Here is a 22,305-nt window from a genome sequence, read left to right on the forward strand (position 1 = left end):
TAAACTTTGCTAGCTGCTTTTTCTTGCTGCCTTATACACAGATGTTGAAATTGCCTCATTTGCTCCATAAACTTTTCTTTTTCTTGATGCTTTGCCTGATGCTATCTACGTATCTTCCTGTAGGGACATGATGTTTATTTTTGGCTCTGTTCTGAAAAAAAAGGATGGGTGATAGAAGAAATGTCTACTTGGTTTTAGTTGCTCTAAGTTGAAGTTTAGTTGCTGTAAATTAAGTAAAACTTGCAGTTCCTTATTACTGTGCAGCATTCCTGTCGCACAACAATGGTAGCAAACTGTTTTCATTCTCAGACTTATAATAGATGCAAATTCTCTTATAAGATATGAAAAGTAAAAACGTATTGGCCAGCTCCTCATAAAACCTAATGGGCCAGCAGAAGAGTATAAAACTAAATCCACAGTTTTATAAGAAACCAAGGTCTTGTGAGAGTGAAATGTTTATAAAACATATATAAATCCCCCAGATATTATTCCGATTCCAAATTTAGGCTTGAGATCCCACAGCTCTTGTAGGTGTGGTGATGAAATGTGGTCTGGGAAGCTCATTTCAGTTGGGTGAGTAATGTACACGTTTATGTTACCCTTGATCACGGTGAAGAAAGTGATGGGGAGTGTCTTGCCCTGACCTAACTCTGCTCCTGTTGACAGTTATGGTCAGCAAAAAGCAGAGAGAAGCCGATGTCTGAATCTTTCAGAAAGTTTCTTTTAGATCGAGTTTTTGACTATTGGTGTGTGCAGTGCTTGAGTACTGGCTGATCGTTCTTTTGTTAATATTCAGTGAAACTGAATTAGCGCCAGATGTAGCCTTTGGTCAAGTTAAATTTGGTCTCGTCTGGACTCTTAAGTAAATAAGTATGATAGCAACAAGCACTGCATGTCATAGCTTGGCTTTTTAGTTTTCTTTTCTTTTATTTTCTTTTTTCAGTGTACGTGTGTCTGCCAACAGATTGGGGAATAAATAGATCAACGATTTTTTCAAAGCTCTGTTGAAGTAAACAAACCCCCAACAACTCTTGGCCGGCAAAATCTTTCATATGACTCTCAGTTGTGGGTATACCCTACACATTTCCTGATTTTCCTGGCTTGTTTAGCTAAACAAAGTAGAATGAAGCATACAGTAACCAGTCAGATTTAGTAATGTAATTTATTTTTCAGTGCAAATGTTATTTAGACCGAGACTTTGTTTTTCATAGGTATGTATTTGTGCCAGGTCAATGCCTTAAATCTTCCTATAACAACGAGTTTTGCATCAGTTTGCATCTTTCGCAACTTCTCTTTAGTAATTCCTGATTATTGCTGACATAACTCAGAAGAAAATCAGATGCTGATTCATAGACATTTAAAAACATGAACAAAAAGGGACCATTGGTGAAACTGAAAGAAAATTCCCTCTTAGATTCAAGCAAAGTATTCAATTTCTTCTTGAATCTGTACACACTTAAGATTTCTTCTTAATCTATGCACACTGTAACGTGTACCAAGGGTCATGTTTGTCTGTCATAGCTGGAATTTATTTTGCATTCCATAAGGTCAGAGCTACTAAAGCAAATTATGATGATAAGAGGGGCCGGGGTTGTAACCCTTCAAATCCTTCCTCCTTCAGAGGCAGGCTGCAACCTCCAAAGATGAGACGTTGGATACTCAATTAACAGGTACAGGGTAGACTATGAATGTGTATCTTATGTTATTTTACTCGTAGTTGTGTTCTTTTGCTTCTCTCGCCATAGCATCAGTAAAACGCCGAGTGTATCTGTGAATGTCAGGTGGTGCAACTGTGGTCTGTTGTACAGGTTGGGATGGGCTGTATATGATGATATGAGGGATGTCAGGTCACAACTTACAGGTCAGTAGAAGTCATGGCAGGCAGTGGCACCTTCTGAGATGGTGTTTGTACCCTTGATCTGTCCTAATACCAAAACTGTGGTGCAAGTCTGTACCAACTGTTTCTTCTGAATATCTGAAGTATTACGTATCACTTGAGTGTGTATTTCTGGTAATTGAGAAAGCAGCGAATGTCCATGTGTTTCCTTCCCTCCTTCCCTCTCCCTCATATTTCAGTTATCAACTGGTTCGTGTCTTTTCTGCTTTTTCAGGTGCTGGAAAAAAAATCCTGCATCTAATTTTGTTGTTGCAGTTGTTCACATATAAAGGTTGTGTGTTATGAGAATAATACAGTATCAAACAAAAAGCTGTCAGACTGCTTCATCCATATTATAGAAACATGTATAAAAAGTGCCTTTCAGAAGACAGATGAGCATTCTCAGTGTCATGTAACCTGGAGCGTGCTGATTGTGTGCCAGTATTTCGGCTTTTTAGTTACAGAAGAGATGTTTGCAAGAAGTTTAACTGAGTTGCTGAGGTTGTCTTGGTGATTGGATGGTACCCACCTACTGGTCAGAGATGAGACACCTCAGAGACCTGAGCGCTCTTTAGACAAAGATTAAAATCAGAACGACTCCTTCTTTCCCCTGCCTCAGATAGTTCTTATTACTTGTGAACTACCTTCACAATACATGAGCTGCAAGTGCATGGTGGTTGGACAGAGCTGGGTCAGACAGACTGTCTTCAGGCAGGACTGACGATGACGTTGTTCTGGTTTCACAGAGATAATGCAGGAGCTTCTATCCTACTCTTCTAGGATGCTTTCTCACTGTGTTAAATAAACTAGTTCACAAAACCAGAAAATTAGAAGAAGCAAATCTCTACAGAAAGACCTTGCTGGACATTGGCAACACACTGGGGACCAGAGATAAGCTGGTGGGGTCTGGAAGGAAAACGGGGAGACTGGTAGGAGAGATAAATAATAGAATTTTGTATTTATTCTGAAAGCAATTTCTTTGAGTGGATGAGACTGAGAACGGTTGTTAGAGATGGGATAGAGTAATGAATTCCCTTTTTTTTTTTTCTGTCTCTATTAGATATTTATTCTTAGGCCTATTTGATGAGGTTTTGTGTGACCTAGAAGTTGATTTATATGTAAAGCAGGGAAAGTAAGCTTGACTGTATTCTGGATTAGTGTGCAGCCAGGAATCATGACTTTTTGGCTCCCAGCTCAGTTCTTTTCCCTTTGGGTATAGAGTATTTCAGTAAAGTATACAGTGACCTTGTAAGGTTTTCTGACTTGTCAGAGCAGAAAAGGGATGAACCTATTTTACAACAGCTTTTCCAAACATGAATTTCAGGCTTGGAGCTTGCCCAACCCAGAATGGCCTCAAATGTTAAAAACTAAGCATCACAATTTATAAAAGTAGTTTTAACCCTTCCCAAATTGTGTGTGTGTGAGTGTAGGAGACTTGCAAAGCTCTGACAGAATTGTTTCCAAAGAGTTTATTGCTTTGAGATTCCAGGGCAGATAAACAAACATGTTGAAAAATCACCTGTGCTTTGAAAAAGCAAAGCTGAGAACTTCTATGTGTGCCGGGATTTTGAACAGACGTGTTTAGACATGCTGCTAAAGAACAAGTTTCGGGGCCTGGCAGTTCTTACAAAACTAAGAGCTTGTGCATTCTGGTTGATTTAAGAAAACACTATCATTTGCTGTGGTGCCACTCTCTCTCCAACAAAACTCCAAGATCTTAAGAATGCAGGTGAGATGTAAACATGTTGAGCCATTTCCAGAACATAATAAAAATAAGTAATGGAGGAGATATAACAGTGGAAATATCTGTTGCGTAAATTATTATTCAGAACATGTTATGGGAAAAGAGTAACTGTGAGGGAGGCTTCCATTTTTCAACTTGGAATCATATTATTTTATTTCAGGAGAAAATGAGAGATGGTCCTGTGAAGCCAGTGCACTGTACTTCAGCAGAAAAGAGAGAAAGGTGCTCTCAGATATTTTAGTTCTTGCTTTTGATATCTTTCCACGTGCAGGCAGCTTCTGATCACTGTGATGGAAGGTACAGCACAGGCTAGTCATTCTCCTGTGCTTTGGGTAGTATCGGTGTCCGAACAGAGTGGGTGAAAAAGGCTTAAACATGACGGTATTTAAAAACCATCCTGCACTTGCCTAGTAACAGAGCAGAAGACTGCCATAAATCTAGAGCAGCAGGGAATCTAGCCCTCTTAGTCTAGATAATTTCACAATTTCCTGTTATCTTCTTCACCCTTAGAAATTTCTTGGCAAAAGCATGTATCTAGTGCATGTTGATTGATCACATTTTATTTTATAGTCACTTGTCATTGTCAGATTTTCTTGCTGTCTTTACAGATCCAGTCAAATTCAAGTGTTTAGGATCTGACTCATCAGCTTTGATTTATCTGCCCTTTCTTTGTACAGTTGCGGAGCATAGTTGCCACTTCACGTAATTTACTTTGGCAGAATGACTCCTGAATTTCACTGATGTAAATCAGACATTTTGCTTCTAAGCCATAAAAACACAGTTCAACTGCAGTCAGCTGAGTTTTTGTGTACTCCTCTTAATGAACCGACTGCAAAGACACTGAGCTCTGGAGGGGTTTTATACACAGGAACTCACCACAGCGCACTCACAAGTGTGTGTCCCACGATTGTTATCATTGACTCAGTGCTTCTTGGAACCCAGGAAACCAGAGCTTTGATAAATGACACACAGAGCTGGATCTTTCTTTGTTCCACGGTCCTAGTGGCCTATTGTTTTGTAACTAGTTCTGATATGGTCTCAATTTTTATTTAAATTGAAAGTATAAAAATTCCCTGAGTAAAGAAGAATTCAGAAGTACAAACAGAAAAATAATTGGTGTTTGTATTTTTGTTCTATCTTTAAACATTTTGTGATATTAATCCACTTTGGTTTTATTGCCTCATTCTCTCTAAGTACTGTGACTTTTCTATCACTAGCACGTGTTCTTGGGAGTGAGTGAGCCTATTTCAAATAGCCTTGTAACGCAAATTCATTTTTCAGTTTGGAAAGTATTTTCTGTCTTGTTTTTGTCACGATCCCAAAGTCAACAACAAAGGAAGGAGGTTATTGGGAATGCAGATTTTTGGGGATTTTGTGCTGTGCTCCTGGTGGGAGCTCAAAAATCATAAAGGATCTGGTGGAAAAAGGGCTGTTCTGTTGGCACTTACGTCACTTTTCTTTCCAAGCAAGATGCAAGATATGACAAGTCGTACTACTTGCTTCATTGCCGGTTGAATCAGGTCAGAACCCACCTTTCTACCATGTGCCCACTACTGAGTCTGAAAAGTTCAACTCCTTTACTCACCACAAGCTCTTATTTAGTTTTAAGATAATTTAATATAGTTTCTAATTGTCTACTTGAGTTATGTAGAAAACTACAATACTATATACTATGCCAGAGTACCGGATATATTGTAATAAAAAGGTTTACTCTAAACAAAATTGGATTTGAATTCAATAGCGCAGGAAATCCCTTTTGTCTGGTCTTCCCATAATCCTTAGTTACGAAGAGTAACAATAACATTGATTTTAAAGTCCTTTTCTATAGCTGGTACAATTAATACAATGAAAGATTAAACTAATTTTCTTTGTAGTATACAGGGCAGTTGTCCAAGCCTAGATGCTCATTTATATTTGGAAAAAACCCTCAAAACTCAAAGTATCATGAACACATGGGATCCTCTTGGACCAACTCAGCTGAGCAACAAAGGCCTTCCATCCCACCTATTTTGGTGATGGCTGTATGTTGAACCCTCATTCTAACTGCCTGGTAGCCCAGTCAGACCAGTCTGACTACTTGCATCTGATGCCCGAGCATTCCCTGTTGCTGCCCCGCAGCGATGCCGTGCTGAGCGCTCTGCAGCAACCACGCTGCTGCCGCTCTGTCCCCACTGGCGAGGATGTAGCTGGGGTGAGGGAATGGAAGGGAACAGCACAGTGTCACAAGCAGATGGAGCTCGATCTTTGCTTCAATGTCCAATGGTTTGTTTCGTAACTCATTTCAAAATGCAACCAAACCACCAACTGGTAGTGTTGGATGGCTAAAAGTTGACTTCTCATAGCTCTTTGGAGGAAAGCATAGAGGAAATTATTCCTAGTTCTGGTACAGAGAAGGGAAGAGGGATTTTTTTTTAGAAGTTCCCCTCAACATTGCTTCAATCAAAGTTGTTAAGGTTTTTTGGCCTCCTTTGAATTACTCTGCTTTTTTTTCTTGCACCTGAGAGGCACAACTGGAAGATTGCTGTAGTGCAGTTAGTGCCTCCAGTTTTTGTTTGTTTAAAATCATTGATTCGTAACAGGAGCTTTCACAAGTGTGTCTCTGACAGAGGCAGAAGGGTGCTTTTCTGTTTGTTTGCTGGGTGATTTCCTGGCAGCAGTGCCCTTAGGGTGGCATGAGACTTTTCCAGTTAAAAGGAACTGTCAGTACTGAACCTTTCAAAAGTCCAGGTCATAGAAGTAATGACACAGAAACACTAGTTCTAATCAGAGCTGCTGTTGATCTCTCCACATTTTCTCTCCTCTACCTACTGTGTCAAATCTAGTGGAAGTTCAATGGAGATGAACACCATAGCAAGCCGTTACATCTGTTCTCAGTAGCGTTTCATGACGTGCTTGGCTCCAGTTAAGAGGTGAGCAGCATGTGCTTCCCCGTCACTTTGCCTTGCTCTGGGAAGGATGGATTCCAGCATTCCCACTCATGCTGACTGACATCAATTTGGAGCTGCTCCTGACTCCAGGGACCTTCCTGTGCTGCTGAACCACTCTATTGCAGTCTGACCACACAAGGCTCTGCTTTCAGGCGGACATCGTCCTCCCTCTTGCTGAGTTCAAAAAATGTGCATCCTCGCATCCTCATTTTTGTTTCTGCATTGTGAGTATTGGGTAGAAGTCAGGTCTGAACCCATGATACAACACATTTTTAGTCTGAATACAAAAATGCAAGTACAGCTTTTTCATATAGTGAGGAGTTACACTTGCGTGGCAGAAAATACCCTTTTGAAAATCTGAGGATCCAATAAGTTATATCTCGTTCTCTGAGTTTCTTATTTCACTTGCCTTTCAAATGTTTGGAAGCTTATACCAGTTGAAGATCTGGACATAGATAAACTCATCTGGACACACAATGAAATCCCCAGGATTTAGGGTTTTTTCAGCATTGTTATAAAGATAATTTCAGTTTTTCATCCTGAAGTCTGAACAAATCCATTTTGTTTCCTCAGTAGCCAAAAAGACTAACAGGGTGCCAGAAAGGTGTGGGCTTTACGATTCTTTCCAATAGAATGTTAAAAATAGATGTCTGAATTAGTCCTTCAAATGATAATTTTTGTTCAATCTTTTGCATGATAGACGCTTTTTATTTAAAGAAATTAAGATCATAATTAATCAGAAAATATTCTTAACTTGTAGTGTTGTACGAATAATTTGAAAGGTGGTAGCTGAGCATTTCCTAGCATTCTCTCTTACAAATTTCCAGAGAATTTTGTAGTTACACCCTCGGTTACCTGAAATTGGGGCAGCTGCTCTTGCAAGGAGAAATTTCTGTGGCATTTGTTTCAGATTTCTTTAAATATTGGCTAGAGCAACAAGTCTCTAGTCTTGTGTGGCAGGCCCAATCTGCTCAGTGCACAAACTAACATGCTTATGGTCACAGCTGATTCTGACATTATTGTCATTACTCTGAAACAGGTTGAGTTGTCCTGACAAAATGACACAATGCCCTGAGAAAAATCAGGGATAAGAAGAAAACCTGAATAAAAGTACTAATAAAGCAATATTTTCCTATGGAGTGGGGAAGTCCGGAGGACTAAAACCATCACTGTGTCACTTTGCGTGAGTTCATCGAACATCAGTGTCACTGTGAAATGACAGGATCTCATCAAGAGGAGCCTGGAAAGACCTTTGTGTCAATGCATTTCTTGCTTTTTTTTTTTTCTTTCTTTTCAGTAAATGGTCCCCTGAGCATGAGTATGTTGAAGTGGGAAATTCCCTGGGCTGGAGAGCCAAAAACTTGTCTCATTATTCTGTCAGTGTTGGTTTTAGCAGGGCAGACGGGATTAGCAAAACTCAAAGATTGCTGAGCAGCTTCTGCCAACTTGTTTGGCAGATCACAGATCATAGGGTGATCTGTGGAGTCACTCCCGATGCTTCAGGAGAGCTAAACATGTGCTGTGGGTCTGAGCTGCTTGGCTCAGAGGTCAGAGCAGGGCAGTGGGAGTCAGGAGTCCTGTAACTCTGTCAAGTCAAGGCATTTAACCACCCTCCAGTCACCTCTAACACCTGGTCTGAAATGCAGCTTAGTATTGTTATTAGTGTTTATAAAAAATGTGTGGATCATGGATGAAAACTCTTCAATAAATGCACATTCTCATTATTCACCTTATTCTGACTTCCAAAAGACATATAAAGGCTGCTCTTTGGCCATCATTCTGGCTGCCTCCTCTTGTTGAACACTATCTCATGGAGTTGTGGGAGCCATCTGCACTGTCTGCCATTCATTTCTCCTCTTTTCTGGAGGCAGTGATTAGCAAAGGAAGCAGGTAGGAGCTGTGTAGCTGCTCAGCTGGATCAAAAAGCCAGGCATGCTATTTTTGGTACTCATTTTGTATTGCTTACTTTCAGAGTTGTCTCCAAGAATTGAATTCTTCCTCTTCTACACACAGTCTAATGTCAGCACCCATATTTTGCAGGTAGGGAAGATTTTTGGCTTTTGGGTAAAATACAACATGATGGGTCAGGCGTTTTGTGGCACCAAGAAAAAATCCTTCCCCATCAGCACGGACTTTTAGAACAAGTCAGACTTGCTGGAGGCCTCATAAAGAGGGCAAGAATTCTATGTTTTCATCTTTTTTGCTTTATTATGAGTAGGGCACAAATTACATCAAAACAATGTGGCAAGTGATTCTGTTCTACTCTTGATGTCGATGAGGTACAGCTCCACTGTTATCTATGGGTGTTCATTGGAACTGCTGGAAGGGGATACTTGACTTTTTTGGAGAGGACAATATGAATACATTCATTGTTATGGAAACCATATATTTGAGGGCAGGCCTGGAGATTTACAGGGTTTGTATATTTAATGTTTTTTCTATGCGTGGGTGAGAAACAGGGAAACTGGAGAGAAGAGACTGAATAACAATTTAAAGCTTAATTGTATCTAGGGTTCAAAATCCTATAGAATGTCGCTGATGTCTCTGCCCATGGCAGCAGGGTTGGGCTAGATGATCTGTAAAGATCCCTTCCAACCCAAACCATTCTATGATTCTATGATATTATCAGTTTTCTTCTACTCTGGGTGATTCTGCTGATTTCTTGGAGAACAACTCACAGCATCAAAGCTAAGCATGGTTTGGAGGGCTGGAAAACACCTCTCATATTGTGTCTGCTCCCCTCCCTGTGCAGCAATGAGTCCCATCGGGAGGGCGGTTTCAGGGTCTGTGACCTGTTTATAAGACATTGTGGGCTGTTTGGCGGGTGATTTGCCTCCGAGACTGCAATTCAGTGCTGGATCACCAGCAGCTTGGGAGCTGCGCCCCTGAGGGTGTGTGGTGGAAGAATCCCCCCAGCAGATGGGCAATGGCAGCAGCTGATTGCAATGTGATTTGTGAAATGCTGGTATTCTCAGAGAAATGTCATTGCCCAGAGAGGAGGTGCTGTTCAAGTGAACTTGTTAAGAAATCTGAGTTTGATTCCATCATTTTTATTTATGCTGTTCATACATAATATTTTGAAGGTGTGTGTAACAATACGCTTTGTAAGGTGTTGCTTGTATTATGTATGTAGACAACTTCAATAAAAATGTTTTGCTTTACAGTCTTTGTATGGAAGATTGCAAATTATTTGTCTCTGCCCAGTAATACTTGTTTTAAAGTCTGTGGAACTTTTGTGCCTTCAAGAAAATATTCTTCTAATGGCAGCAGGTTTCTTGGGTAAGGACCATATTATTATCCACTGATTGGCTTTTGGACCTTTTTTTTTTTTTCCATTCTGTTACTTGCCACTGTCCTTTAGAGAACATGTGCCTGAAGTCATACAGACAAAACTTCGCTTCTCTTTCTTATTTAATTATTCCTGTAGCTTCTATCTTGGTTACTTCAGTTTACAGTACAATGCAACGGAAACCAGAATCTTTTTCTTAACTTGTAGTATCCCAAGTACTTAATAGCATACACTTCCAGAGGGCCTGTTTCTCTGCAGCCCCAAGTTTTGTGCAGTAGAAGCGAGTAAGACTTTTGTGACTGAATTTGGGGGTTTCAAGATTGAGTCTTTAAGCGCAATTACCTTACCAGGGACCTGGGATTTAAAAGAATGTCAAATATCTATAAGAAGAAATGTGCAACTTCTGCAATTTATGCAAATCATGCTTTCCCCCTTTTCCTCTTATCCTGTTGAGTCAACAAACCTTTTCCTGACAGTGCAAACCGCTTAAAAATATTTCTTAGAGTGCAAGGAGATGAGGGACTATGCCTACAGTATTTTCTATATAGTGAGTCAAAGGCAAATGTCCTTCACCTCTGCTGTCCCATTATTGACTTTACCCCAGTCATTTTGTATTTTATTCTTGCTACTGTCAATGTGGATTATCATTTAGAATCTAATAAATAAGTTTTAACGTGCTAAAGCATTCCACTTTGCAGGGTCTGCCCCTATCCCTTGGCTGAATCTTGCCAGTGGATTTAGCCAACACATGACTTCAAAGACTGCAGTGAAGGATCTAGTCTTTATATGTAAAATACACTTCCACCAGGCGGTACCTGTTTCATTGAGAAATGTCAGTGCAGCTCTGAAGCCAGGCCTGCACAAAATGCAGGAATTAGGAGAATCTGATCTCAAGTCTAAGCTAAAGGAGTGTCAAGAATAAAATAAAATTTATGACTTTGTGGTATTAAACTGAAGAGACTGAGAGAGGATAGATGGGAGTCATGAAGAATCAGGGCACCCCACCAAGTCTGAGGAGGCTGATTGAGGTTGCATCTTCAGGCACTGTAAAGGTACTTGGGCCAAAGTAATTCTAGGTGATTCATTACAAACCAGTGTTGCAAAAACCAACCAAAATAATTCAGCACCTGTCACCTACCTTTGATCTATTGAGGTCTCTTAATACACCGGTCTGAAGCTACGTAGAATCTCAGGAAATTTAACTTTTAGGATGAGAAAAGTGTATTCTGACATGCATCCCTTCTGTCCTGAAATTAGGAACCTTTAAACAACTGTTAGTGCAGTATTTTCTATTGTCTTTGGCATGAGATCTCTCTTTTCCTGTGGGCACATTTATTTTTCAGAACAATGAAGAAACAGAAATCATCAAGCAGTGCAGCTTCTGTTCCAAAGAGGCTTGATCGTCACAGGACTCTAAAAAAGACATAAGTTCACTTTTGTGATAATTTAATCATTGTCCTTTTCTGACCAGAACTCCCCTCTTTTGGGATACTTCTGAGCTTTGCTCGTGGAGTATCCGCTGCAGGAAACTGGGCTGAAATCTGAGAATTTGGTTTGGGAACGTGTTTGAAGGAGAAGAAAATATCTTCTTTGTCAAAGCAAATTTTTCAGAAATTGTCCCAGTGCTCTGGGCTTTCAGATTAGTGCACAGAACTTGGCACCAGTGCCTGTAGGTGTTGGCTGACTGTTGGGGAGAAAACCACATAGCGGCAGGGATCTTCTGAATCTTTTCTCCCTTTGCTACAGCAGAGACATTTGCTCCCGTAATTTATTTTGGTGAAATAGTTCTTTCATTTAGATTATGTGTGTACAGGACAGTTTATAAAAGAGCAACTTGTTGTCCACAATCTTCACAGAATAGAAACTTAAATCTGCATGCAAGGCACTACTTTTGGGTTTTTCTTCTCATTTCTGTGGTGTTTGGAACAGAAAGGTTGCTAAGGCAAAATGCTGAAGGAGTTATGATTATTTCTGCTGTGGTTTGTATGTATGTATTGTGGCAGATCAATAAAGCCCCTTTTTTGGCATGGTTTTGTCTTAATTTTCTTATTGTTGGCTCATTGGTGATGACCCAGCTGATTAATGTGCTGTTTAATTTCCTTTTGTGTTTTTGTTCTTAAGAGTCTTTGCAACAATGTTCAAAACGCCAGTAACAATGCCTGATCTTGCAAACCGTGGCAAAAATTTGTTCTGAGGGTTTTTTCCAGGGTAACACTGGGACCTTTCTATATAGTTTATACGCTTCAACACGTACTGTGGGAAAAAGAATATATTTTTTCAGTCTGTAATATTCTCTTGATAAGAAATTCTGTTTGATCAGGAGAATTTAATCTGTTGGCCAACATATGACACCAAAGACAATACAGGTCTTGCATTTGCCATTTTATTTAGTTTACTGTATATATCAGGGACTTGAAATGCCGTGGCTGAAATACTGCAGCAGTTGAGCAGGGAGCTACTTTGCTTCAGATGTTATGAATTAAAAACTGACATATTTTAAAATTGGTTTGCTCACTGCAAGCAGTCAGTAAACTGTGCTGCTTGTTGGTCAGTCTTTCCCATTTTATTTGCAGCGGGAATCTTCCCCCTGGCAATCCCCTTTTCCTGCAGAGGGAATCCTTAATCTGGGAGGCCAGGGAGCTGCTCAGCTGGAGGTGGTAGATGCATTTGAAGCAACAATTTGCTAGGAGAATCTCAGCTGTCTTTAAACCTGGGAAACTTGAAAAAGCTGGGGATCAAACAGAGGTGAGAAAACTGGCTTTGGCCATGCTGAATGCTCTGTTCATCAGCTCATCACTGACATCAGTTAATTGCTGCCATCCCTCCACTCCTGATTCTGTGGCTCAGTGGTATTTGGTGTCTTCACGATGCTTTGGGGTAGTTTTGTGGTGTGTAGACATCCTCTGCTCTACCTGCAGCCAGAAGAAATTTGGCAAATAACTCTAGTTTCCCCAAGGACTTGATTTTTTATTTCTTTCTGCTTCTAGGTGTCAGTCAGCCTCTCCACCACCTCTTTTGTCCCCGCGAAGAAGCCCAGCCTATCCCCTCAGCGACAGTGAGGACTCTTGCCGCTCCACCCGGCTCACCAAAGCCTCCAGCTCCAGGTTGCGCCTCAAGGACTGGAGCAACCGCACATCTACACTGCGAAGCACCTCCACAAGCCCATCAGACACCGAGTCCCCAAACCACCCTCTCAAAGCCCTCAGTGTGGGAGCTTTGGACAAAAGATTGTCTGTATTCAAGGCTGAGGAACAAAAAGAGAGTCCAAAGGAGGCTCAAGATGGGGACACGATAGGGAGCCATCCGCTCGCCCGGAGCACTCTGTCCTTGGGCACTGCCACCAACTTGAGGAACCTCTCCCTCAGCCGGGCGAGTGTCCGCTCCCAGGCACTGGACATCAGGCAGAAGATCACAGAATGGGAGTGTCGCCGGGAACCGTCCCCCAGGCTGAGCGCGTGTGTGGACAAGAGGGATGCTGGGGAGAGGTCGGGCAGTGAGAGCTGCCCCAGCGTGCTGACCTCTCCCTGCAGCGAGAAGACTTTTGACTTCAAAGGGCTCAGAAGAATGAGCCGAACGTTTTCCGAGTGCTCTTACCCGGAAACGGAGGAGGAGGAACTGCTGGATTCCTGCCATCGGTTCGAAAAGAGACCAGGCAGGAGTGAGCCTCCTGCTGCTGCTTTCCTCAAGGGCCACGTGAGGAAAGAGTCCTCTGCTGTGCTCAACAGAATACAGAAGATCGAGCAGGCACTGAAAGAGCAGCCCGGTAGAGGCCTCCCCCAGTTACCAAGTAGCTGTTACAGTGTTGATAAAGGGAGGAAAAAATCTGTGACTCTGACTACTGTAGAAGGACTGAGTGGAACCCTAAGCGATGGCAAAGGAGCGAGTGTTATTTTGGGGAGTGAACCAGAAACACCTACTGAGGCTGAGAAAAGCAGTAAGACAAAACAGGGGGTTACTGCAAACTCATCTTGCCCTAAACCGCTCCTCGAAAGCCCGACTAACACCGCAGTGAATCCTGTCCCCAAGCCCAAACGCACCTTTGAATATGAAGCAGATAAAAACCACAAAACTAAACCAAGCAATGGTCTACCTCCATCTCCTACAGCTGCTGCTCCTCCTCCCCTCCCGTCCACCCCTGCACCCCCTGTGACCCGCAGGCAGAAGAAAGAGTCGCGTTTTCACAGAAAATCCCAGAATAGGTAAAATTTGAGGAAATCTCTTGTGCTCGACCTTCTAATAAATAAATGCGCTGTATTTTTTCAGTTACAATGTTTTAAACTCTCCCTCTAATGCATTGCTTTTGACCTGAAAAATGCTAGGAATTGTGTGCAAGACAAGTAGTTTTTCTGCTGAACTGCACAAATGGTACAAAACCTCTACATGGCTGCAGTTTAGGAATTCTCCAACCTGCATTCCTTAATCCATGGAAAGGCTCTAGGCCATGTGTGCTAAAGGCTATCTCATTCATTTTGGCACAAATGCCCTTACTTGAGATTTTTAATGGGGCATAATTTCATTATCCTCTGGTAGTGGGACCACAGCTGATCTGTCACAGTCCTGTCTGTTCACTGCAAAACATACCTGTAGAGGCTTTGTGTTTCCAAAGCTTATTACCGTAGCAGTTGTGTCAGTTTTATGCAATGTTGATGACTTTTTTTTTTAATTCAGTGCTCAGAAATGTTGTCTTAAGTTACTATCAATAGCTGTAGAGGATTAATGCTCAGAAAAATTATATTTTAGCACAGGAAGGCCTTTAAAACCTTTCCGAGCTAATGAAGCGCAGAGTGCATGGCTACGTTTCCCCAGCAGTCTGTGGAGCTTGGCTTGTTTCAACTACATTATTCCCCTGGACTTCTTGGACATGGTACAACTCGGTTCACTGCTTGGAAAACTGTAGCTGTAGTTGTTAGTAAGCATTCAGAGTACAGCATTTTTAACAAGTTCATCTATCTGTGCATGTGTACGATACACACACACTCTTGGTATTTAGTGATAAGCTTTGCAAGTAACTGCTAAACAGCATCTCAGTGCACACTATCAGTTCAGTATCTGGTGCCTGATGTTAGCTCAATTAATTAGGAGTTTATGTCAGCACAACCTGACCTGAAGTACGCTAAGGCAGGAAAAGGAGAAGAGGAGCCTTCAGATTCTGCTCTTTACTTTCAAGAGACACCTGCTTCTCAAATGGATCAAACAGCTCTTCTGGTGACGTGTGTTATTTCTCTGAGAGAGGCGGGGGATGGAGAGGGATGTGGAAAGCCAGGCTCTGATTAGCGGTGCTTTTCTTTGAGTTCTGGCAATAATCTCAGTCCAAGGAAGTAAATCTTGATTTTAACAAGAGTTTGTGAAATAAAGCTGACCTCATTTGGTTCAGCACGGCATTTCCAACGTACAGAAGACAATAATTTTTGAATGTTCAGTTATAAATTATAACCTTTGTTGGAAAATGAAGGTGCAAGTGGTAAAATGGTCTGTGAGGTGGGTGATGGGGAGGAGTGAATAACAGGAGATAGTTCTTGCACAGAATCACTGTGTGACCTGCAGCTAAGTGACCAAAGTCAGTCTCTGAGTACATACACTGAATCTGAGGCCATATGAGTCCTCTAGGAACCACAGAATTTTGTTACAATGACTTTTCAAGATTAAGTTTTAAAACTTCTTTCAAGAAGGGGTACAATTCGTGCTTGCACCGTCTGTTCTACGGGTTCAGTCTCCCATCACAGCAGAGATAGACAACAGGACGATTCAGCAATGGAGCTTTAGTCCTGGGTGGGGCTAGTAGGTATGAGCCCAAAACAGCAGCACTATTTATCAATTTCAGTTGTGATTAGTGGAGTATATGTTGTAGGATTTACACTGTTAATCACATATACCCAATGATTCTTGCAAATCGATTTGACATTGTACAGGGTAGGTTTCCATTTGCCTGTAACACCTTTACCCTACTGTAGTTTGGTGATTTCTTTGGACTTATCTGTGATTAATGATAATCTAAATCCAACCTCCTAAAACTGCAGGTTTGCCATCTGACTTCAAGGCTGGGTGGAAATCCCGTATAAAATCTTAACTTTATTGTCTTTGCTACTGTCCTTCCTTTAGTTCCAGTAAGGAGAACTCCAGCATTTACAAAGCACTTGACACCACACCAGTCATCTAAGAATGACAGTATTTTGTTAATATTAGTTATTGAAATCTCAGTCTCTAAACTGTTGGAGAACAGATGTAACTCATTATGTCTACAGCTTGTAGTTGTGTGTTTCAGACTGAACATACGTGTGGTTTGCACTCACTGGAATGTCACGAGAATGGATTGTGGATATTTATTTTTCCAATATTTTGGTTGAAAACACCGGTTTGTGGTGGCTAATTCAACATTATAATAAAATGGAGAAAAAAATCTCTCATATTTGCCTGCTGGCATAAAGCCAGTCTGTATTCAGAGGACCTCCTGCCCATGATAGCTCCTACACTTTAGATTGATGTGAGCTGGATGTTCCCTGGTGGTTGGAGATCCTCTGGCACAGACAGCGCAGGAGAGGAGTGTCACAGGACAGGCTTGGGACACCTGGACCACAGCTGAGTGCCCGTCCACAAAACCACTCCCGTGGTCCTATGCAGTGTCACTAGATCGTAGGGTTTCCTTGAAATCTATGAGAGTGAGATATTTAACACCTTTAGAAAGTCTCATTTCATGCACAGATATGTCTCCAGTGCTTGCGCATCCTTTATAACTGCCAGAAGGTGTGGAGGAGCAGATGTCTGAATCTGAAAACACGGCTTGTTTCTGCCGCTATCCTGATGTGCGTAACAGGGCCCTGACTATTCTTAAGGTTGCAGAAAGGAGGAAGAGGGGTCTCCTAAGTCTGCCTCAGACCCGTAAGTCTGCTCCAGCAAACAAACAGGAGATGCTCTTGTCAAATGCAGGGTGTTTATGATGGGCACTGTACTGCCTGGAGGGACATTCTTGAGTCAAATAACAGGCTGAAGTATGTCTCAGGAGACTGCTGCTGCCATATGGATGTGCCATCAACATGTGTTTGACTCCAGCTGGGGAGAAGAGGAAAGGGGGTTGATGGCAGGATGATTTACTGTTCATCTGGCTTGGGTATCAATGAGTGAAGTCAGGGCATCAGCACAGCCCCCGTAAGCCTTACAGCCCCTGGGATTCACACTTCTCAGTGCAATTTTCATACCATTTCACCATCAGCCCTAAATAGATGCAATGAATGCTAGCCCTTGTACAGCTGCAACACAAACTGTGCACCTCCCGACTTCAGTGTAGATGTTGCCTCAGAGAACGAGTGCTGGGCAAACTGGAGAATGGGGAGAGCTTGGGCTCCTCTTCACCCAGAGCTGCTTGGCAGCACTGGGACAGGTGTGGATGAGAGGCAATTAATCACCTCTCCTTCGAGTACCCAGGTGGGAGACTAATTTTACAGGTTCATCTGAACCAGTTGCCCCTTACCTTCCTGCCAGAAAGCCCAAACCTTTGGGTCCCCAGCCATCAGTCTGGGCTGCTTGCCTACCCCGGGGTGTCTTAACTTCCTTTGTGCTTTGTCCTTTGCTGCCAGGGATTGACACAGGTTGTGTAAGGGAAATGGCTGATTTTCACACTGGTCTGTCTTTGGCATTTGTACGCTGACCTGTATGCAGGACCATATCTGGAGGCTGAAGATGTGTTTTCAAACTCAGGGCTACATCTCCCAGAGCAACCGGAGGAGGAACACTCTCTGGAGAAATGTCTTTTTCTTGAGGAGAGGTGGCCACATGTTTCTGGGGGCCCTGGCAAGAGCAAAGTGTTTTCTTTTCTGAGGACTGTGCTGTTAACTTACTCTGTAACCTTTGAAAAATATCACATACTTTCCTGGTATTTTCTCCCTGTCCACATAATGGAGATAACAATACTTACAACCTCATAAAAGTGTCACAGATTGCTATATAAAGACTGCTGTGAGTACAGGACTTGAGGTTCCCTAAAAGTTAGTCTTTAAAGCATGACGTGTAGTTTTTTTCTTTTGGTCATTTTTTTATATATTTCTTAGTAAACAATGCTCAGCTAAGTATTTGAGTAATTTTGCATTCTAGTTACTAATTACTTATTGTTTTAAACTTTAGAAAATCCTTTGAGTTTGAGGATGCATCAAGTCTGCAATCCCTGTACCCTTCCTCCCCAACTGAAAATGGGACTCAGAGCCAGCATAAATTTGGATCCAAGAGCACTTTAGAAGAAAATGCCTATGAAGACATTGTAGGTAAGAACCTGTTGCAGTTCACGGGCTCACAGTGCGATGTTGAGCAGTTGTGGTCAGACTGTGCATTGCTGAATATGTGCCCTGTACAAGAACACTCAGTGCTGTCAGTAAAAATGGACTAAAATGGAGGGTAAATGGGTTTGAGGCATCAGTGCAAAAATAACTCTCTGTCTGCATGCAGGAGGTCTTGATTTCTTTGAGTGATGTTGGAATCAAACTTTTTGGTCAGCTTTTTGCAATGCTTTTCAAGAACCAAATCATTCTTTTTATTGAGGCCTTGGCTTGAAGCCTTGAGTGATGTAGAAGTGTGAAGAACTGAACTTGAGATAGTGTTTACAGAACTATCCAACAGCAAGATTAACCTCACAGGCCTCGTGTAGTCAGCCTGAGCTTTTCAGGACTCCATGTGGACTGCCCCAAAGCAGTTGTTTGTAGCGCCATTCCTCGTCTCCCCTCAGTCCCAGTTGCTGGTTAAAGAAAAATTAATTTCCTTTAGCTATACAGCCATCAGGAATACACAACAAAAATGCTGTTTTGATTAAGCTTCACAAGAAAAACATGTTTCTTTTGGTCTTAGAAGGAAATGTATGGCCTATGCATACATTCTTTTAACATCAAAAAAGTTATAATTACCAAAAATTGGGCAGTCCTTCAGAGCACAGATTTACCACACAAGTGATGAATATCTGCATTGTTTTTAACTCTTTCAGTGTTGTATTATTACAAGAAATACAAAGGGCACTTCATTTTACTTTGGACAATGAACCTTTATCTACTGAAAACTGGAGATAATCAGGGGCCCTGGAGCACAAGCCCTCTGAAGAGACACTGATAAGCTGGGCTTGTTTAGTCTGGTAAAAACAGGACCTGAGGCACTGTAATACTGCTTACAAATGTTTGAAGGGCAAACAAAGTGAGAGAACAAAACTCTTCATGGTCATATCGATACAGCAAGGAGCAGTGGCCACAAATTGCAGCTTGGAGCTCTTTATCCTATACCCAAATTCTGTCTCAGACTTGTCAACCTCAGCAAAAACAGGAATTTACTTTTTCCATTTTCATCTGTACTCTCCCTCTATGCCATTCAAAAAAATGCTTTCAGAACACAAAAAAGCCACTGCTGTTCAGCGATTGTTAATAAAAATGAGAGCTTATGTAGATGCTAAAAAGCTGTTTCTGTGGCAAGCATCCTTATGTGATTGTCAGTCTTCTCTATGAACAGTCAGACCACCATGCAATTGACAGTTGAAAATTTATTGTGCCCTAATTACAGTGCTTGTCATTTATCAGGACCTGTCAAGATGTAAGATGGTAATGCTTCTTTTCCTTGCTTCGATTTATCAGATGTCGAAGTAAAATCTTCAGGACTAGTAAGAAGCTTTCTTCAAATGAGAAGAAATCTTGGATTCAGTAAAACACAATCATAATGGGCTCTTACAACTCAAGGGAACTATAAGACAGCTCCCTGCAGATTATAACTTGGGCATTTTGGTAGGGCAGTGGGAAGAGAATGCAAAATTTCAGATCTGTGGACAAACACAAAACTTCATTGTTTCATACTGCTTTTTAACAACCTCTTTCCAAACACTTCATTCAATACAGGCAGTGCAGGGGGAATACCAAATCAGTATAATTCTTATAAACTGTCAACCATGATTAAAGACAAGCCAAAATAGTTTGATCTCTGGCTTTAAAGAAACTATTGTAGTTTTGTGTATCACATCTGCATAATTTATACCAGTAGTGCTAGACTCCAGCCTGTAAGTAGCGCTTTTGTACTCATGCAGACCAGGTGTTTGTAAGAGTGAGTTTATTTTATAGATTTCCATCTGCTTTGGGACTATAAAGGACTCTGTCACTGCTGCTTTGAGTTTTCTTTGCAAACAATTGCCTTAAAGGTGGTGGTGGGTTTTTTGTCTATACCTAGTTGAATCTCCTGCCTCCCTAAAAGCTTTTGTAGGTAGTTAAAACATTGTTACTGTAGTAATAAACTCCTCCCATCCTATCCCATGTAAAATTAAGACTTTTAATGCACATAAGAGTTGAAACACAAGAAAAAAAGGCTATAGAACTTGATCAACGCTCTAGGTACTCTACTGTGAGACAGAATAATAAAAAATATGCAGGTTGGAAAGGATCCTAGAGTCAGCTGGCCCAACCTCTGTTCAGAGCAGGGCTACTTTCAAAGTTCAATCAGGTTGCTCAGGGCTACATCTGGTTGAGTTTTCAAAATATCTTAGGGGGGTGGTTCCACTACCTCTCTGCGCAGCCTGCTCCACTGCTTAACTTCCATTGTGAAGAACTTTTCCTTGATATCACCGGGAAGGAATTTTTATTTCTGTCCAGTCAGAATTCTGCTTGTTGCTATTTGTGACCGTTGTCTTTCAGCCTTTCACCATGTGCCTCCAAGAACGGTCTGGCACTGTCTTTTCTATAACTCTTTCTAGGTAGTGGAGAACAGCAGTTAGATCGCTGTGACCCCTGACTTCTCTTGGCTAAACCATCCCAGGTCTCTCAGCCTTTTCTCATTTATGTCGTATGCTCCAGCCCCCAGCCAACTTAGTAGCCTTGTGTAGACTATCTCCAGTCTGGTGATGACTCTCTAGTACTGTGATTACTCCAGATGTGCCCTTGCAAGGGCCAAATAAAGGGAAATTACCACTTCCTGTGACTTGCTGGCCACACTCTTGCTCGTGTAGGCCAAGGCGTGCTTGACCTTCCTTGCCACAGGCACACTTTGATGCCTTATGTTCAGTTCCTTGCCCACTGGGACCCCAGACCCTTCTTTTGCAGAGTTGATCTCTGGCCAGTCAGCCCCGCCGTGCACTGTCACAGGGTTAGTCCGACCAATGTATGAGACTATATTTGTCTTAAACTTCATCAAGTTCCTGTTGACCTCTTTCTTCAGCTTGCTGAGGTCCCCCGGGACAGCAGCCCAGCTCTCCTGTCTGTCACTGTGTCCCCCAGCCTGATGCCCCTCAGCAGGACATTTCTTTCTCACTGGAAAGTAAAGGAGAACTGTGGATAAGTTGTGAATTATCTAGCAGAGAGTATCTTCTATAAAACATATTTAATGTGAGATATCTACAAGATACTGTGTTGAGGTATGAGGGCTCTCAGACCAGCACAATGATCAAAAACCAGCTTCTAAGCATGTGAATGCTAGAACTAGAGTAATTGGTTTTGAAGTTACTACATGTCCTCATCATCTGATGTACATGCAAGCTAAGCCTTTGTCTTTCTTCTGGTGTCCTGATGCTGTTTCCTTCTTTAATGGATAGGACACTGATGAACTGCTGTGGCTAGTTTATAATATTTTGAGACCTGACTTTAAAAAAAAAAAAAAAAGTTTTAAGGTACATTGAAACCAAAAATGATTATGCTTTGAAATCCAGCAACATCATGAACCAAAAGCTTTGTTTAATTTTGTAATATTTTTGTACAGTTTAAGAGACAAAATATCTGCACATTAAGTTCAAGACAGATATTGGATTGGAACATAATGATCCATTCTGCATTAATCAAGAAGCAGTCAATAAAAGGGTGCACATTCCTGATATTAATCAAAGCTGTATTCCATGTGCAAGGAACCATGTGGACTTCATTCATCCTCTGTACTAGCACTCACAAGAATGTGGCAGTCATAGTAAACTTAACATTGTTTTGCTTTTTGTGGTTTTGAATGAGTCTTTAATCAGACCAAAATTGATGTGGCTTTATGAATCCAATTGGGGAAACCATGCTTGGCTTTGTGTGAATTCAAGAAACTATCATGGTATTAAGAGATGTCTGGGACAGTTGCTTCTGCTCTGTTTGTGGACAACAGTATTTCCTGTCATATGTACCATATGGTTTCAGTTTTCCAGTCTGTTTCCCTAAATGCAACTTAGATATCTGAATATTGTTATTTAATCTCTGGTGTGTCTGAGGCATTTTTCACCTGATGTCTAGAAGAAAGCACTTGGGTCTCTTGAGACTGGAGAAGAGGAGACTGAGGGGTGACCTCATTAATGTTTATGAAAATGTAAAGGGTGAGTGTCACAAGGATGGAGCCAGGGTCTTCTCAGTGACAACCAATGACAGAACAAGGGGTAATGGGTTCAAACTGGAACACAAGAGGTTCCACTTAAATTTGAGAAGAAACTTCTTCTCAGTGAGGGTAACAGACACTGGAACAGGCTGCCCAGGGGGGTTGTGGAGTCTTCTACTCTGGAGAC

At 41.6% G+C, this 22,305-nt stretch overlaps 1 protein-coding gene and 1 long non-coding RNA gene across 7 annotated transcripts in view; both read left to right on the top strand.

Moving 5' to 3' along the window:
- Positions 1 to 22,305, top strand: part of DENND2B (DENN domain containing 2B) — a 172,043-nt gene that overhangs the window by 88,215 nt on the left and 61,523 nt on the right. For 5 of the 6 annotated variants that reach the window (XM_065839171.2, XM_065839170.2, XM_071808922.1 and 2 more), the window contains 2 exons: positions 12,824 to 14,035; positions 17,952 to 18,088. In XM_065839171.2, coding sequence (XP_065695243.1) covers positions 12,824 to 14,035; positions 17,952 to 18,088 — 1,349 coding nt within the window. The remainder of the gene's footprint in view (positions 1 to 12,823; positions 14,036 to 17,951; positions 18,089 to 22,305) is intronic. The other variant, XM_065839174.2, reaches the window with a different exon arrangement.
- Positions 5,747 to 9,710, top strand: LOC139827993 (uncharacterized). The gene is made up of 2 exons (XR_011739144.1): positions 5,747 to 6,771; positions 7,587 to 9,710. It is a non-coding gene; the product is annotated as an uncharacterized lncRNA (long non-coding RNA).

This window comes from Patagioenas fasciata, chromosome 5 (assembly GCF_037038585.1).
Source record: "Patagioenas fasciata isolate bPatFas1 chromosome 5, bPatFas1.hap1, whole genome shotgun sequence".
Taxonomy (NCBI): Eukaryota; Metazoa; Chordata; class Aves; order Columbiformes; family Columbidae; genus Patagioenas; species Patagioenas fasciata.